At 41.7% G+C, this 18,187-nt stretch overlaps 1 protein-coding gene across 1 annotated transcript in view; it reads left to right on the forward strand.

Annotated features, from left to right (window-relative positions):
• The window catches only part of DYNC1I1 (dynein cytoplasmic 1 intermediate chain 1), a 246,074-nt gene that overhangs the window by 136,945 nt on the left and 90,942 nt on the right, over positions 1-18,187 (forward strand). Inside the window, exons 7-9 of the mRNA XM_016218881.2 lie at positions 1,202-1,364; positions 3,279-3,378; positions 11,132-11,257. Of these exons, the coding sequence (XP_016074367.1) occupies positions 1,202-1,364; positions 3,279-3,378; positions 11,132-11,257 (389 nt within the window). The remainder of the gene's footprint in view (positions 1-1,201; positions 1,365-3,278; positions 3,379-11,131; positions 11,258-18,187) is intronic.

Consider the following 18,187-nt stretch of genomic DNA (forward strand, 5'->3'; position numbering starts at 1 on the left):
GACAGTTCCCATTTCTCAGGACAGTGGCTTTGAGATACTATTCATAGAATCAAGTAACATTTACATGAAACATTATGCTCCAGGTCTCTACCTGAAAGAGTCTTCTGACCATGTGGCCATGTTGACATTGGGCCTGGTCATATGGGGATGGTGGTGGAAGTGTTTGAGAAAGCCTGTGGCTGAGAGATTCCACGAGGGACCCCACCTGTTATTGCAAAGCGCTTCCCCCTTCTGTAGCTCAAACTCCAGGCACTTCTGGTCCTACTGAAAGAGTAATCAGTGAAATGTGGATTGAAGGCTCTCTGCCCTAGAGTTGAATGGGGGATCCTGACAACCACAGAGGTTCAGCTGACAGTTTCTGCCCTTTAGGGTTTCCCAGTCTGGGAGAGTTCCTAATCTTTTATCGTTATATGGAAACTCTGCTACTGAAGAAACAGTTTACGTAACTTAATTGTGACTCTGAAGGGAACTTTTTTCCAAACACTGTGACATACTACTAGTTATTTAATCTTCTTTGCCTCATTTTGCATCTTCAAAATTAGTTTGATAAGCTTAATCATCCTGGAAAAGTAAGCCATCTGAGCAATTGTGAGGTGTCTTACAGCAGCATTTATTTCTTCTATGTGTTTACTAACAAGATATTTTGGGTGAAAGCAGATTTGGAAGGACGTGTCAGGTTTTGAGTGGAATGTATAAAACCATCTGTCAGCCTTTTCAACTCACCATCTAAAATAAAATGAATGTATCCATAGAAAGAGGAAAGGTGTTATCTGGATCACAGTATAGATAGTTCTTAATTATTTAATATGTGCAGCTTTACAGTAGTATCTAATACACATAGTTTTAGATTTCTTTATTATGTACTATTTCAGCTTTTTTTTTTTTTTAGTTTAGTTCTAAAGAAAATAACATTATTCAAAACTGATTGCTAAGAACCCACCCATCTATTTTCATTTGTAATATTTTCAACTGTTCCAAACAGTAATTAGGCCAGATGTGACATCTTTGTGTAAAACTGGCAGTGGAGCCATCTGCAGAGACCTGTGGTGTGACTTTGGGAGTGATACTTGCAAGGCCTTCTCTTACTGTGTCTTTCTTATCACTCCTTTGATAAGCAGCCCTGTTCAAGAGTTGGATTCCTCTAGAGATGTTTTTAATTGTCCTTTTTTTTCTTTCCTGACAATCTCTTTTACATAAAAAGCCCCCCCAAGGGAGCTGACAGAGGAAGAGAAACAGCAGATCCTCCACTCAGAGGAGTTTCTCATCTTTTTCGATCGGACCATCCGCGTCATCGAGAGGGCCCTGGCAGAAGACTCGGACATCTTCTTCGACTATAGCGGCCGAGAGTTAGAGGAAAAAGATGGGTTCGTTTCTTGTGTGTATTTAGAGTTGATTCTAAACTCATGTATGTATCGACTTAGCAAATCCCAAACCTAACAAATCAGAGGGAGATGAAATTCCAGGGCTGATCTTGCTAAACAGCTTTGACTAAGGGCTTTGGTTGTAACTTTTGGCTTAAAGTCTCCCTGTAATTATCATGCGCTTCCGTGAAATGCTTTTGAACTTGGTATCTGGGGGGCAGGCCAGGTGATAGAGACTGGCAGAGTCACGTACATTGTCCTCTGAGAAAGCATCCTTATAAGCAGCAGAAGGAGATTCGTGCTATAGCCAGTAGATCTATTTTTATGTCTAAGCAAATAGGAGAGTGAAAAAATAAACGTGAGACAGAGAGACCTTCACTGATGTGGGAGACAGTGAACAGAAACTGGAAATTTTTTTCTCCTTTGACACCGTAAGGTTATGTGTCTGTGCCTTTTAGGAAACAGATATGCAGGGATGTATTTACAGATAAAGCAAACAAAAAACTAATCAATAAAAGCAAAGGCCCCAAATGACTTTCTGTGTGACTGCAGCGTATATACTGTAAAACGCAGAGGCTACTAACCGTCATTGTGGGGATAATAGGAGACCCTTTATGAGCTTTGTAAGAAATGGAAATCGCTGGGTTTTAGTCACCAATTTCTTTATGCCAAGAACAATATGAAAAGGCGAGATTACTGCCTTTTTCATCAGAACTGACTTTTTACTATTTCTAAAATTCAAATACATTCTCAAAGGACAACCTATCATCATTCAAGATACTCAAAGGAATATAACAAGCTCCAAAAATAGTTTCAAAAGGGAGTTCTGACATATTCTAAACAGGTGACAGCATCCTTAGCCTACTTCGAAGAGAACATAGTATTTTGAATATACATGTTATGAGATATTTTGGTTTTTTTTTAAAAAAAAGTCTGCTCTGTAGCCCAGTTGATTTTCTGGATGTCTGGCCTAGTGTTCTTCTGGTTTCCTGGCAGTTACTCGGGTACATGTACCTCTTGCCTGAGTTTGCAATGGTGGAGGCGTGGAAGGGTTAACAGGAGAAAAGAAACTCATGGTAAATCAGCTGATTAGAGCCTAAGTAAATAATCTGAAGCCAGGTCACCCAGCACAAGTGAGGCAGGATGCACACCAACGGCATGAAGCAAATGAACAGAAAAAAAGGTGAGTGTGGAGGAATTCCTGAACTGAAGCCCAAGAAATTTAGACAGCTTTTTATGCGCATCCAGAAGCTGCTGGCAGGCAATCAGTGTGACTCAATGTAAACACCCAGTCTATGGAGCAAATGCACCACCAGTGCAGCGTCCCTCGGAGGAAGTGCAGTGGCCAGCTGAGTGTCAACCAAGTACACTCTGTTCCAGTCTGTTACGTATCTAATACACTTGGTGCATCCCCCACTCTCCACCATATGGGTCCCCTGGTAGAATTTACCATTTGCTGTTGAGCAGGGAGGCAACCACTGCAGCCAGTCAGAAATTACTGGTAAAGAGAAACACGAACATCATCCCTGGTCTAAGGCTAGATGAGGGGGCACTGATATCAAAGAATCTCCAAGTGTGCTGTGCTCCCTTGGGAACTTTCTAGCAAACTCTGTTTCAATATAGAACTTACTAAGAGGAGGAGAATCCTGCAGGACTGGTCAAGATGAGTACCTGAAACAAATTTGACACTTTATACCAGGCTTGGAACAACATGTGGAAACCTTTTAGAGAGAGCTTTTCTTAAAGAAGACACTCAATAGTTTATTTGTGAACAGAGTTTGCTATCTAAGTGGATGCTTTGACTTCAGGGGGTATTGTGTGCCATGCATTTGCCATTTCATTCTTTCAGCATTAGCAGAAGACATAAAGCCCCATTCTGAAGCATCATGTTGATCTTTGATGTTTAAACCCTCGTAGGGATGTCCAGGCTGGAGCCAACCTTTCTTTCAATCGTCAGTTCTATGATGAGCATTGGTCCAAGCACCGAGTAGTCACTTGTATGGACTGGTCTCTCCAGGTAAGAATCATGGCTGGGATGGAACAAACTGGGCTTGTGTTCTCATGGTATTTGTATAAAAAATAATAATAATAAGAGAGATTTGCTCCACTACTTTGGATATGTTCACTAACCTACAATTTTTTCTATGCCTATCAGGTGTCTTTCTTATTTTTCTGAGGTTTCAGTTTAAATTTTGCACACTGTCGTCCATATACATTGAGTATTTACTATGTGCCAGGTACCAGACAAGGACCCAGGCCATTCTGTCTATGAAACTGCTCTCATCAAGGTCACCAATAGTTTCCTATTTGTCAAGTCCTGTGGATATGTTTAAGCCTTTATTGTCCCTGACATCCCAGCTTAGTTGACTTCTCCATTCTTCTAAAAATAATATTCTTCCACTGGGTTCTACAACCCTACTGTCTTCTAGTTCTCAGATTTCCCTAAGACATCTTCTTTCTCTTCCACCCTTACGGTCCTCCTGGTCATCACCTCAACCTCTACTCTTCTTCCCGACATGGTCTCTGTGGGAGATTTCTCCCACCGCTGTGGATTCAACCATCACATGGGCAGCCTGTTTCTATCTCCCACCCAGTGTCCCTCCTGAATTCCACTTTATGCACCAGACAGATTTACTTGGGTGCCCCACAGAATCTCAAACTTACCATTCACTCATCATTTCCACATATTCCAAATCCGTTTTTGCCTACTATGTTCTCTCTACGGTAAAGTCATACCCAAGGGCCAAAGCAGAACTTTCATCATTAACATTAGCAACTTCTCCTTTATCTTCCTCATCTTACACCTGTAATATTGCTAACATATCCATGCTTGTCCACCTATAATTTTCCTCCTGAAAATCTAGCCAAATATTGTTGACCTTTGAACAATGCAAGGGTTAGGGACTCCCCCAACCCCGACACACACACAGTCAAAAATCTGCATATAACTTTTGACTTCCCAATCGTCCCTTGGTATCTGCAGGGATTGGTTCCAAGACCAACTTTCTACTCCCCTTCGTAGATACCAAAATCTATGGATCCTCAAGTCCCTTCTATAAGATGGTGTAGAACAATGCATACAGCCCTCCACATCCAAGGATTCCCAACCATGGATTCAAAAGCCAAGGATTAGGAGGGCCGACTATATATTTATTTACAAAAATCATCAGCATATAAGTGGGCCTGCACTGAAAACCCATGTTGTTCAAGGTTCAACTGTAATCTTTCTAAAGTGTAAATCTGATCACTTTACCCCCTTGATTAAAACTCCTCATTATCAATAAAAAAAAAGTCTAAACTCCTTAGTGTGGCATTCAGAGTGAAAGCAGTCAAATTTACCAAAAGCCAGGTTGCTGAATGGCCAACTCAACCACTTGACAGTGTATCCAGTGCTGAGCAGTTAATTATGTGCATTGTGGTCCAGGCAGAATTTGAACCCTGATGGTCTGACCCCTGAGCCCATGTTTTTGATGACTATGCCATGCTCCCTCCTGCAGTGACAATGACATAATAGCAGTGAAGGAAATAGAAATGATGAGCCCTGGTCATTTATGTCCAGCACAGTTTCTGCTTTCTTCCAGCCTGTGCTTTTATTTGGAATAATAGTCATAGCTAGCTTTTAGTTTGTGTTTCTTACATGCTGAGCACTGTGCCAACTGCTCTGATGGCATTATCTTATTTCACCCTCAACATCATATGAGGTGGCCACGGTTACTGTTTCCATTTTATAGCTGAAGAAATTGAAGCTAAGTGATTTGCTAAGTCACCCAGCTAGGATGTGGTAGAGCGAGGGTTTGAACCCAGGTCTTTTTAGCACTTTAAGGCATATGCTCTTCCCCACTGCCTCCCACAAAAGGCTATGAATCTGGAACCAAGAGGTTATACGTGCTGAATGACAGGAGGCAGGTAGCAAGTGATCTCAGAGTTCAGTGGAGGTTGGGATCGGTTTCTGGTGAGACGAGGCTTCTCGGGAGACTGGGATTGAGACAAATGGGAGGGAGAGGAGGGTGTTCTAGGCAGAGCAGGAAAACATGATGTGAAGAGCCCATTTCATCGTGCTGGGGAACTGAAGAAGAGAGTAATCCCCCACAGCCGACTGTCATCAGCCACCGAGTGGGTGAGTGCTCTGTCCTCTTGAATCTCCTTTCACATCCAGACAAGCGACGCGAGCAGGGAGTGCCCGCCACTTCCCGCCGCTGCGTGGGTGGCCTGCGCGCAGAAATCGGATCCCAGCCCAAGGAAACACTTAGCTCGGCTTGTTCACTTGTTCAGAGTCTGGAAATTACACAGGAACCTTATCTGACACGTTCCTCAAAGGCACCTTGTGCTTGTTCCTGGGCTCCGCTGACAGCAGGCAGCGGGGCCAGCCGCAGCGGGCCGGTCCCTCTGTCCTCAGCCTGTGCTGGGCCATCTCGCCCATGGATGGCTTGGCTCCCACGTGTGTTTTTTGTTGCAGGAAGTGAAACTGTAAAGGGCAGAAACTCCGCGGTGGAGAGACCGCATTTATTTTTCCGAATTTTCGTGTAACCTGCTCATCTATGTAGTTTATAGGGAGCAAGAGAAAAAGGGTTAGAACCCTCAGCTCCAACACGGTCACACTTTTGTGGGGTTCAGAGGACCACGTTTCTATTCGTATGGGACGAAGAGCCTTTGAAGGGGTCTAGACGCAATCCAGGAAGGACAGGGGCACAATCCTGCAGCCTGGTAAGGGCACATGTGCTCGGAGGGCCCCCTGAGTGGGACAGAATGGAACAGAGGGGAGAAAGGGGAAGAAACCACAGTAAGTCCTCACTTGACACAGTCGGTAGGTTCTGCAACTTTCAGCAAAGCGACATATAATGAAACCAATTTCACCGCAGACTAATCGACATAAACAAGAGTCAAGTTCCTGTGGCATCTCATGTTATAACAACGAAACAGTGTTATTCGAGGACCTGCTGTAGGAGGGTTCTGCATCGCTTTGCTTTGATCTCCCGAGCTTCCTAAACAAGAACACTTTAAGTCTGCAATATTTGCAAAATATCCACCAAACATTATTTCCTGGAAAAAAATGTGAGCACTCAGGGAATTACATCAACTTTGTCGTCCATTGAACACTGTGGAGCAGAGAGAGTTGATACTTGTACAAAACCAGACTCTTACTCCCACCATGTTATACTCCTCTCACATGTAAACTGCTTTCTCCAACCTTTCAGTTGTCATGATACAAACTCAAGTCATTTTTGACAGTTTTTTAGTTGCCAAATCAAATTAAATTTACAGTAGCAAGAGAATTCCCACTGATACCAATTCAAATCCCCTAACATGAGGAATTATCACCTACATTATCCCGTGCCCTCTACTTTTTGCTTATTTAGGGACATAGCATCCTACCTGGTCTTCCTACCTCAAGTCTCTACACTATCGAGTCATTATAACTACTTTTCCAGATTAACACTTGTAAAGATGACTTACGTGCGCTCAATATCACCTTGGGCCTGTTGCCTGACTTCTCTTGGCTTAAGTTTCCTCATTCATAAAATAATGATGATAGCACTTAGTTCACATGCTTATTGTGACTATTGAATGAGTTAATGTATTTAAAGCACTTAGAATTTTCTTAAAAATGTCTAGTATATAAAAAGTACTCAATAAATGTAACAGTGGGGAGAGTATTAACAGCAGAAATATAGAGCGTTGCGAAGTATGACTCCTGCCACCCCTGTAGTAAAGTCTAAAATCATGAGCCTATGCTCAGTAACCTTTGTGAGGATGCCCTGAGACATTTCCAACTCTTGTGTCTTTTTTACCTCTTGACACACCTAGGCTCCCAGGCAAATGCTACCATCTGAGGTCTCCCAAACCTGTTCTTCTGCACCTTTGGCTAGCTTAAGAAAAAAAGGGGGAATTTATTGAAGAGCCACTCAGGTACTTAGGGAATTCATGGAAAAGATGAAGAACTGGGACTCAGGAAGAGTAGAAATTTGGGCAGCCTGAGGGACCTCACCAGTCAAATGCTGTCGTAATGACTCATTTGCCAACCCACAGGTTCAGCATCTCAGTTCAAAATTTACAATAGCCGGCTAAGAGAATGTGATTCTCCCGGCTGGGTATCAACCCTGCAGTGAATGAATTGTCCCTGAGAAGTCAGACAGCTGTGTCTTGAGGTATTCTCCAAACATGGGAGACTCACTGAGCCAGCAGGTACCCAAGAGAAATCTCCTGCACCCATTTGGTACCCTTGTCCACCCTGTCCTCTCCCGTCTCTCCTAATAACCTACCCATTTGACAAAGCCCAACTCAAGTCTCATTCCTTTTTAGAAGTCCTTTCCAGTTTCTCTGCCTGCCACACCCTATCCTAACTAAAGTGCTTATTTTATCTTCTGCATTTCTATAGACCCTTGTTTACACCCCATCTTAGCACATATCATGTTCTGCTTTTACGTTTGTATTATAGCTACCCACACATGTGTCCTCCTTCTTCTACCTAACAGTGAGTCCCTACAAAGCGAGGCGTCTTGTCACAGCCTTCCCCCGCGCTTTACCCGGCACCGTGCCTTACAGATGGATAGGGAGCACTTGACGCTGGCTGCAGTGGACTAGAAGGGATGTGTAAAGACAGACTTTAAATAGGGTTCTCACTTTTTCATTGATTAGCAACATAACTCAGAACAAGTTACACACCCAGGGACCCTTGGCTTCTTCATCTGTAGAAATAGGAAAACCATTGCTACCTTAGAGGATTGTAAGGACCAAATGAGTTAATCACCCAACTCGGTGTCTGGCTCATAATGGGCACTTAAAACATGTTGGTTCCTTCCTCTCCAATAAAAGTCAGATTTTATTTCTCTATAAGAATAAGCAGCCCAGCCGGGCGCGGCTCAGCGGTTGAGCATCGACCTAGGATCCAGGAGATCAGGGTTCGATTCCCGGTCAGGGCACATGCCCAGGTTGCGGACTGCAGCCAATCAATGACTCTTTCATCACTGATGTTTCTATCTCTCTCTCCCTCTCCCTTCCTCTCTCTGAAATCAATAAAGATATATTTTTTAAATAAAGAATAAGCAGCTTGAGTGCAGATCTGGTAATTTCCAGGTAAAATACTCCTAAATTAAATATTAGATAATCCAGCCCAGTGAGTAATCACAAATTTCACAGTTGTTCACATTCTCTTTTAAATCATAATTTTAACATTTATGGTTTAAATAATTGTTCAGAGATTTACTTTTTATTGGAGAATAAGAAAATATGACAAGTCATGTTCAGACAACAGAAAGAGTCATGTTAGAGGAGACTTTGAATTCATAAAATCTTGCATATGATAAGAGTTAAATCAGTATCTTTAGGACGTATGATCCCAATTATAGAAACTACACCAAAGGCATTTCACTGCTATTTTACTAAAACTCTCCCTGTTTTCTAAACGAGTTTTAAACCCAAATAATTTTAAATATTTTTAATGGAAAAAAGAAGAACTACAAGTGGGAGTGGGAGCCAACGATGAGACCCAGATGTGAAGCTGTGGGATATAATTGAAGACACATCTGGCTGCTCATTGGCCCCTCTGATAGTGGTGTTGATGTTTATAGAGTTGCCTTTTTACATGTGACATAGTTAAACTTCAGCTGGACAGTCTGGAGACTTCTGTGTTTTATCTAGATGTTTGTGTCTTTGAATGGGCCTTTGATTTAGCCACTGAGGAGTATTTTCTAATAAAGAGTGATTACGTCCACTGATAGCCACATACATGTGTCATAAGCTTGTACTTCCTCTGCATCAACCAGCAAATTGTAGCTCTGTGCAGTTTTCTTACATTTACGGAACTTAAAGAATGAATAAATCCACGTAGAAGACTTAGGATTAATTATTGTTGATAGAAAAAAAAGTTGATATTCAAATGTGTAAGGATAATCTACTTTTAAATACATACAAAGCATAGTGAAATATGAGGGAAAAATTAAATGATCTCTGAGCAAAGGGTGATAGAATCTGTTATGATTGTAATGTAATTGCGTATGTGATGATGCAGTTTTTAATGGGCTGCCTTAGGGAATCCCAGGTAGGAATGGCCTTTTCATGAAATGTTGTTTCACTTATAAGTACCTCCCTCGAGATTCACCTTCAGTTTGTTTATTGACTCACAGCAGAGATTAATCACATAGGGTGAGTCAGTATTTCTATTCACTGTAGAGTCCTGGTGGTTTTACTGGTTGTGTTTCTTGCACTTATGCTTTATGCTTTTAATTGTTGGAATTCTTTGACAGCAAAGGATTTTATATAAGGTCTTTCCACTGAGCACAGTTGCTAAAATAAATTTTAAAAGAACACTTGTAATTCAATAGATTTTGGCACAAATTTATCTTGTGGTAGGAGTTACTAGGCTCTAGGTTCAGAGGTCAATAAAAGCTAGTCTCTACACTCAAAAAGCTTACAAACTTTGTAAGAGACATAGGTGGGGGAAAACCGTAACACAGTTTGACAAGTGCATTAATGTGGGGGACACACATAATGCTAAAGGAGACAATGAGAGGCAGGGAGGGGTGGTAGATGGTTAGTTGGGATTGTCTGGAGGACTGGATGCCTGTATTGAGTCTTAAAGAATGGGTCAATGTATAAAACACAGAAGAGGCATTCCAATGAGAGTAGCAGATTCATAGGTACAGAGGCTATGCCTATGACCCTCAGAACTAGCCCAGTGGGGCTGGGGGTGGGAGGAGGGAGGGGAAGTTGTAAGAGGTTAAGCAGAGGAGGTAGCAAATGACAGATCAGGAAAGATCCTATATGACCTGCATATTATCTTAAAAAGTATTAATGAGCCATTAAAGCATTTTAAGCAAAGAAGTGACATAGTCAAATGTCTGTTTTGTAAAGTCATTGACAAAGGATGGAGAGTGGAGTAGGTGAAGGCAGGGCCCGGAGAGCCTGGACGCAGAAAGCCATTTAGGAAGCTGCTGGTTTCATTCAGATGAGAAATTAGAAGGCTTTCATCTTAAGGATGGGAAGAAAACATGCATTTGAAAGGTACGGAGGAAGCAGTGAAACAGTACAGGGGGTTGAGAAGGAGGAAGGTGTAACAGTGAATGTGGCGTGTGTGGCCTGGGCAGCTAGGCGAGTGCCAGTGAAAAGCACCGAAAGGGGGACCATTAAGAGAGCAGTAGGTTTTTGGGGAAGGCAATGAGCTCCTTTTTCTGTGTGTTGCATTTGATGTGTCTATGGATAGCCCTGAGAAATCCGCAGTAGGCAGTCATATATAAAGATCTGCAGCCAGGAGAGAAATCAGGCCTAAAAGTATAGATTTGAGCACTGTCAGCATCTAAATGTTTGTTAAAACCATTGGAGTAGATGAATTCACCCAGGAAGAATGTGTGGAGAGAGACAAAAAATAAAAATAAAAATAAATAGGGCATAAAACAGCTTCCTTGGAACATAGATAATGGAAGGAGAACCTGTAGGGACTTAAAAAGAGGGCAAGAAGGAAATCAGGAGAGAAATACGTAATGGAAGCCAATAGAAGAGAAAGGAGGGAGTAGCCCACGTGCCAGCTAATACAGAAAAGGCAGCAATGTGTGCAGTTTGGTAGCTATTGGTGACTACGGCGAGCACGTGTGGAATGTTGGAGGCAGAAACCAGATTGCAATAGGTTGAGACACGAAGTTGGTATAAATATGCCAGACTTAAAAAGAAAGTGGACCTTTAAAGTGTGTAGTATAGCACTTGTCTGTAGGAATTAAGAAAGTTTTCTTCATATTGTCATCTTGGCCTAATTCATCCTTGTGACCTCTTCTATTCAGTACCCCGAGCTGATGGTCGCTTCCTACAACAACAATGAAGATGCTCCCCATGAACCAGATGGAGTGGCCTTGGTTTGGAACATGAAGTTCAAGAAAACCACACCAGAATACGTCTTCCACTGTCAGGTAGGAGTCAGCACAGTAAAAATAACTTACATCTCCTACTAGACCAAATATAGTTCCTGCTGCTTTGCATCTCTCTTATGTGGAGAGGAAGAACTGAGTTTAAAAATGGAATTGTTGACAATTTTGGAAAATTCCCCCACAGTAACCTAATGTTTGGGGAAAGTGGCAACCCTCTCCAAACAGCTAGGAAGCCTGGTTGGGGACTGTGTGTCATTTTCTTTCTATTTAAATCCGCCCCCATAAAGATGAATTTATAAAGACCTCACACTTATGAAGAAATCCTGGTGTACCACTTCCTCTGCTCAGCAGCAGCAAATGCTTGCCCACCCACGTGGCCATCCGCAGAGCACTGCCGTTCCCAGTTCCCTCCTTCCTCTGAAATGCAGTTCCATGGGACTTTGCCAATTTCAAGTTGCTGGGTGCCATCTTACTTACAGATAATCATATTTTTGTAGCCAGTTTAAGAGAGTACCTATCATGAATCTTTTTTGACTCGTTGAGAAATATAGATGGCTGTTTCCAGTTTGCAAGTGCAGAGAGCATTTTAAGTAGTTTTGCGTAGTTTACTTCTTGTGTCTGCTGACACGTTTGTCTTCTCGCCCATTCAACACAATACAGGCTGAAATTATGCTACACTTGCAGACATCAAGCTTTGCTCGGTTTCCATGACTCTGCCTAAATAATAGGCCTCAGCAGTGGCCAATACACCAACCCCTTTATTAATGCCCTTATCCTGTGATTATGCACAGGAAAATGCAAAACAAACATTCCAGCTCAAGGTTTCAGTTCCTCAAATATTACCATTCAGACGTACTGAGTGGCAGTTTATTCTAAATACAAATACATCAGTTGAAGAGGGTGTGTAAACCTGCTGATATTTGGAAGTTTAGTGCCATTTTCTATCTAAGAGTTGAGTATCTTTTTGAACTGAAATATGTTTAGACTTTAGAACATTATCAGATATAATTTGGGGAACGGGAGCTGCCTGGAATGAAAGCCCCAGTCCCAACCTGATTGAGTAGCCTCTGATTCTGGCCATATTTTTCTAATTTGCTATCTTAAAAACAACAAGAATTCTAGGTCTGCATAGTAAATAGCCTTTATTTTTTGAACCTTTGAAATAAGAACAGTTTTTCTTTTCTTTCTTTTTTTAAGATTATCAAATTTGTCAGTTTGATATGCTCTTTTAGTAAACATAGAAGCACAAAATCTTAATTTTGTTCAATTTTAAGAAGTTTGCTGAATTACCAGGAAAATACTAAAAAGGCTTGTGGGGTAAACAGAAGCACATTTTTAAAAAACAGTGCATTTAAACTATTTTGATATTACATAAAGCGTATCGTGAGTATTAAAAAAATAAAAAGCAACGATATATTGTTTCAGTTGATGTACATGCTGTTTATCAAAATTTATATGAACTGACTGTAGGTTGATAATGTGGTTAATATTCACAACATTGCATAGTAAACAGGTCAATAGGAGCATAGTAATGCTGAGTTAAGAACTAAATTTCAAAGTTCTTTGGAATTAATTGGAATTTTAAAATTACCTGTTTTTCTGTATAACTGTTAATACCAATATTGATTGAAAAGAACATCTTCTCTTTCCTCTTATGGTATCTTTGGGATTTTTACTGAAGATCTCACCAACATGCATTTAATTTTATTTTTAGTTTTTATTAAATGATCAAATATATAAATTTTAGAAGAAAATATACTTCTCATTTCAAAAAAAAAAAAAATCAGAAGTACTCCAAATAGCCTAAAAAATTATGCTGACTAAAATATCTCTGTTGCCCCCCAAATTCCTACTACTATCTTCATTTCATCTGGTGACTAGAAACAGATGGGGCTCTCAACTCTACCTAGCATTCTCAATAGAAGAAAAATGAGAATTCTAATACTTTTAAACTTTGGGTTGATGAAGTGACATGTGCAAAAGACCATGAGGATTCTAAGAGTCTAGCTTCCAACTAAAAGCTACTCAAGTTAAGACAATTAAAGATATTGAAAATCATGATTGTGCTGCTCAGATGTGAATGGTAAGTAATTCATACAAAAATGATCCTTAATATTCATGAAAAATACATTTAGAAAATCTTATGAAAACCTAGATTGCTCAATACCACTACAGTACCTTGTTTCTGTGATGAAACTATTTATCTTATACTGGTCTAACTGTAGGGGGCAGCTTTGGAAAAGTAAAAAGGGAAAGAGCTTTGGTCCCTCTCAGGAGAGGAGGAAAGAGAAGTGTATACAACCAAAGTAATTATGAAGCCCTTCTGGGGACCCCCAGTAGTTTAAATATGCAGTTATAGTTGGAAACCACTGGAACTTGGAGAAGAGATGAAGAAAGGGGATGACAAGGTGACAAAAGTGGTTGGCTTCTTTATTTGGAAGGGGAGACTTTTCTTCTTGCCCCGCAATTCCCTTCTCTTCTTTGGCCCACACTAGAGCAGCATTTCTCACTTTTCTTACTCTGATGATGATCTCCTACCAGACCCTATTGGAAAAATTTCCTAACCAACTTTCCTGTTCCGTCCCAGCTTGTCCCGCTCACTTCTCCCCCCACACACTTATATTTTCTGTAGTTCACCCATCGCTGGGATCTGCTTTGGTGGTGGATGGTCAGAAGACCCAGAGTTGTTTTTCTAGGAATGGGCTGAAAACCTCATTCAACATGACATAGGGACAATGGGAGTTGGCTAGCTGGAGTTGGCTATTTCTTTTGGAATAGTGACACTCCTTGCTATAGTTGATACCCATGAAGTTAAGATAAAAACCAGATAAATAGCAATGATTGTCAGAAGAAAACAAAGTGCAATATTACTGAGTATGCCTGAGCCAATGGGAAACCAAACTAGATATAACTTAAGCACTCAGGAAAGTTATAGATAAATCAGTGGACCCAGGTTAGGTGGAGGGAAAAAATAAGGGCAGTTTGATGACCCTGCATTAACTACAAATGTAGTTAAGTATAACTACATTTGTCTGTATTTACATTTTGTCAGCACTTCTGCTTTCATGATCTCATTGATTCTTACAACCAGCACAGCAGAAAAGATGAGACTTTGCACTGTAAGGGTCCTCAGCTAGTGAGCAGTAGAACCAGGCCTGCACTCACTGATGGGACAGTGTGGGCCTTGATAGCAAAGGGTGTGCAGTTCATTCAAAGTATGTCTTTGGCAGCCTGCCACTTACAATATGTTGGTTAGACATGGTCCTAGAGGTGGCTCCTGCAAAGAGAAGGTACACCTCAAGAGGATGATCGGCAGCCCCTGGGAGAGGCCTCACGTCGCGTATGGGCACCTGCGGGATTGGCTAGGTAACTTGGTAGCCTGGCAGGCTGTCATCACTTGCCAGGTGCAAAGCGTCAACTGCATCCTGGGTCTAGAATAGTCAGGCACAAGAGCATCCACCCACCAGGGACCTCAGGGCACTCTCCTTCCTGTCCTTTGAGACTCCTGGGTGGGAAAGTCTCAAAGGGGCAGTTGGGCCACCCAGGACCCCTCTGGCTGTGCTCAGGCTGGGGAGGGATGTGATGTCGAGTCAGCCAGTGGGGCTGCCAGCAGTAGGGCTTTTTAAAAGAAAATTACTTTAATGAATATATATAAACCTCAAAAAATTAAAGCTGCCAGTCTAGAAATAAAATCAGCAAATTGGAGACCTTGATTGCCAAGCACTTCTCAGTTACAACATGCATTTCTTGTTAACTGATGAAGGGTAGCAACTTCTCCCGAACCTAAAGGGGAATTGGGGGAGCCCACAGAATTAAAATACATATGAGAAAAACCTACACCCCCACTCACCAACCTACCAGTTTTCTTCTACATCCTTTCTGATCTCTGGTAAAGCTCACTTATAACACCTGGTCTCCTTCAGACACTATCTCAGTAAAATCAGGAAGTTTGTGCTTCCACCTTCTCCTGCGATGTGCAAATAATTTCGTAATTAAGCAGTGAGCTGAGTAGGAAAGAGGACCGTAGACAGGGAGAAGCAACAGGTGCCTTACAACGATTGCACTTCTATCATTTTTGAACAATCACGTTAGCTACCCATTTCTTGATCTCTGCGTATTCTTCATATTTTCCAAAAGTGTATAATTAACCAGCAAACCTTTGTCTCAGAAAAGCATCGTTCCAGTCACTAGAAAGCAAATGCACGAGAGACAGATGTCATTTGAGGGTACTTTTGCGAAGACTGGCAGGCTTTTAGCCTAATCATGAGAAGATTGCAGTCTAAAGACTCATTTCTCTGTTGAGAAATAGCAAAGCCAAATACCTACCACTTCCATGGGCCGCTTCGTGTCTTTACCAAACTGGATATTTAGTGTGGGCTCTGGTCCTGCATTTGCTGTTTTTATTTCAGTGAGAGCTGTCCATAGTTGGAAAATATCGGTGGCCTCTGCGTAGACATCAGCCACCCGGCCCCACCGCATGATCTGGCAAGCTCTCCTGCTGTCTTCTGTAGTGGCTTCCACACACTGTCATTACATTATGCATCCTGACCACCCTGCCTTGCTTACCCTGGTGTGGTCTTTCTCTTTTAAACGGAATGAATAGAATCAGAAATATATATCTTAGAATTATCTGCATTGAGGTAAGTGGAAAAGTTATATTTAGAGGCTTGGCATGGTCAGAGGTTTTTATTTTTACTTTTATTTTTTCCTGATTTGGTTTCTTTGTTCTTGGCATTCTCTTTTTAAGGATTATCTGACAATGACCTGAAACTGAAAATGACCTGAAACCCTCACTATTTCAGGGAGAAAGCCAAATGTGAAGTGGGGTGATATTAACTAACCCCATTTGTGCCAGTGTTTAAAACCCTCAGTTCACTTTTTCCCTATGTGTGGCTTCACTTCTCAAGAGAGAGGTGGGGCGGGGAAGAGATTAACCAAGGAATTTATATGCATGTACGCATAACCCATGGACACAGACAGTAGTGTGGGGAAGGCCTGGGGGGGGGAGTGCAGGATGGAGGGGATCAGTGGGGAGGAAAGGGGACATCTGTAGTATTTTGAACAATAATATAAAAAAGAGAGGGAGACTGTAAAGGTTATAGATGAGGTTGCAACTCACAGCTTCAGTCGTCCAACGTTGGGTTCTCTGTGAGGTTCCTGTCGACCTTGGAGAGTGGCCCCCTCCCTCCACTCCCATGAGGAGTGACAGTGACACAGGAGGGAAGATGGGCTGATGGTTAGGAGAGGGGACAGAAAACCAGGATTTGCAGCTCCCCTCCTCGCTGACCACACTGCCCAGTGACCTGGGAGAGTTGCCGAGGCTTTGTTGTTGGGTCGGTTCGTGGAAAGAAGACTGCTCCATGTCTGATGGAACCATGAAGCTTATTTCAATAAACTAGATTTCCCCCCCATCAGTGTTTGTCCTTCCCCCAGCCCAGATTGTGGTCCAGAATCCAAATCAACAAAACGGCGAAGACACAAAAATATAAATTAATTTAAATGCATTTTCCAAGGTATATTATGACCAGAGCAGTGTTAGAATATGACTTAAGGATTTTTATTATTTTTTTAACTAAAGGAAGGATAATTTTCTTATGGCCTGGCTGATTAAAAAAAAATAAGAGAAAGACAAAAAAGGAATTTCGTAAGCTTTTCTCTTGGATGTGGCAAGGAGTGGTTCCTCAGTAGAAGTCAAAAAAAGAAGAGGGGATGAATGACTAGAACGTTCTTTGACAACTAGGGATACGTATTCAAAATGCATCCTGTGATGACAAAATGAAAGGACACAATATGTGCTTCGTAATTGCAGAACAAAGTCCAGGGACAAGAACATGCTGACTAATGTAAGTAAGGCCCAGTTTTCGAATGCGATGCAGGATCTACCGCAGAAAGAAAAACCCAGGAGAGGAAACCTCAGCCATTGTCGTATAGATTGCGATACACATTTCCAAGTATACAATTAAGGAAAATTAAAGAATGCAGATGACATGAAGGTAAAATTAAGCTCGGACATAAAAGATACAAATTATATGCTCCAAGGAGAGGAACAGCAGCACAGCACTGCTATTTTGTGCCTAACGTTAGGAAAAGACATAAGGGAGTTTAAACGCATGTGCCGAAATGAAATGCAGGCATTCAGAAACACTTCTTTTATGCAATTGAGGCTGACTGGTCTGACCATCAAGGCTTAAGCTAGACACTGATTCTTATTAAATCAAACAGCAGGAACTTCTTTTTCTGTGTTTGGCCCAGGAAGCTGGAAGCAGACAAACGGCCTTGTTAGCTTTCATTCTTTATCTGCCTTCTTTCTGGAATTTTCTCCAAGAAGTAACACAAGAAGTAGAATTGATCGTTGGGATTTATCTGGGGAAATTAGAATTATGAGCAGGATTAGAGTACATTGTATCCTAGATGATTCCTTATCTGAAAATAGCAATGAAGGAGGCCGTGCACCTTCCGAGTGGCTGAGTAAGCTAGTTGAGAGGGGATGCTCTGAGAATACACCTTTGAACAAATTGTTTCAAATTGTTCTCTTTGTCTTGCCATGTCCTATTGCAAGTGATGGAGCTAAAGTTTAATATTATTGCAAAAACTATCTAAGACTAAGCATTTCTCTGCCCCACGAATGTGCACATAATGGAGGCATAGAACCCCAACACTGAAAATTGTATTCAGTTCCCTAAATGCCCTTCCCTCCCCTTCCCATACCCTGTACAAAAACTGTCTGAACTGGGCTTTCTCCAGTTGTGCTTCATCAAGGAATTGCCCCAGGAATTATTGATGCTAAGCAATGAGAGCCAGATGGCAATATGAGAAGTTTTCTGGCCTGTCACTCCCCTTGTCCTCAGCACCCTGCCTTCAGCCACTCACTGTGCTCTAAGGAAAATGGGTGTTCTCAGGGGTCTGTGCTGAATGCTGATGGAGTTCTAGTTATTTCTTAGGATTATTGCGAGGATAAAAGAGAGAATATAG

The sequence above is a fragment of the Miniopterus natalensis genome, chromosome 10 (assembly GCF_054644295.1).
Source record: "Miniopterus natalensis isolate mMinNat1 chromosome 10, mMinNat1.hap1, whole genome shotgun sequence".
In the NCBI taxonomy this organism is placed as follows: domain Eukaryota; kingdom Metazoa; phylum Chordata; class Mammalia; order Chiroptera; family Miniopteridae; genus Miniopterus; species Miniopterus natalensis.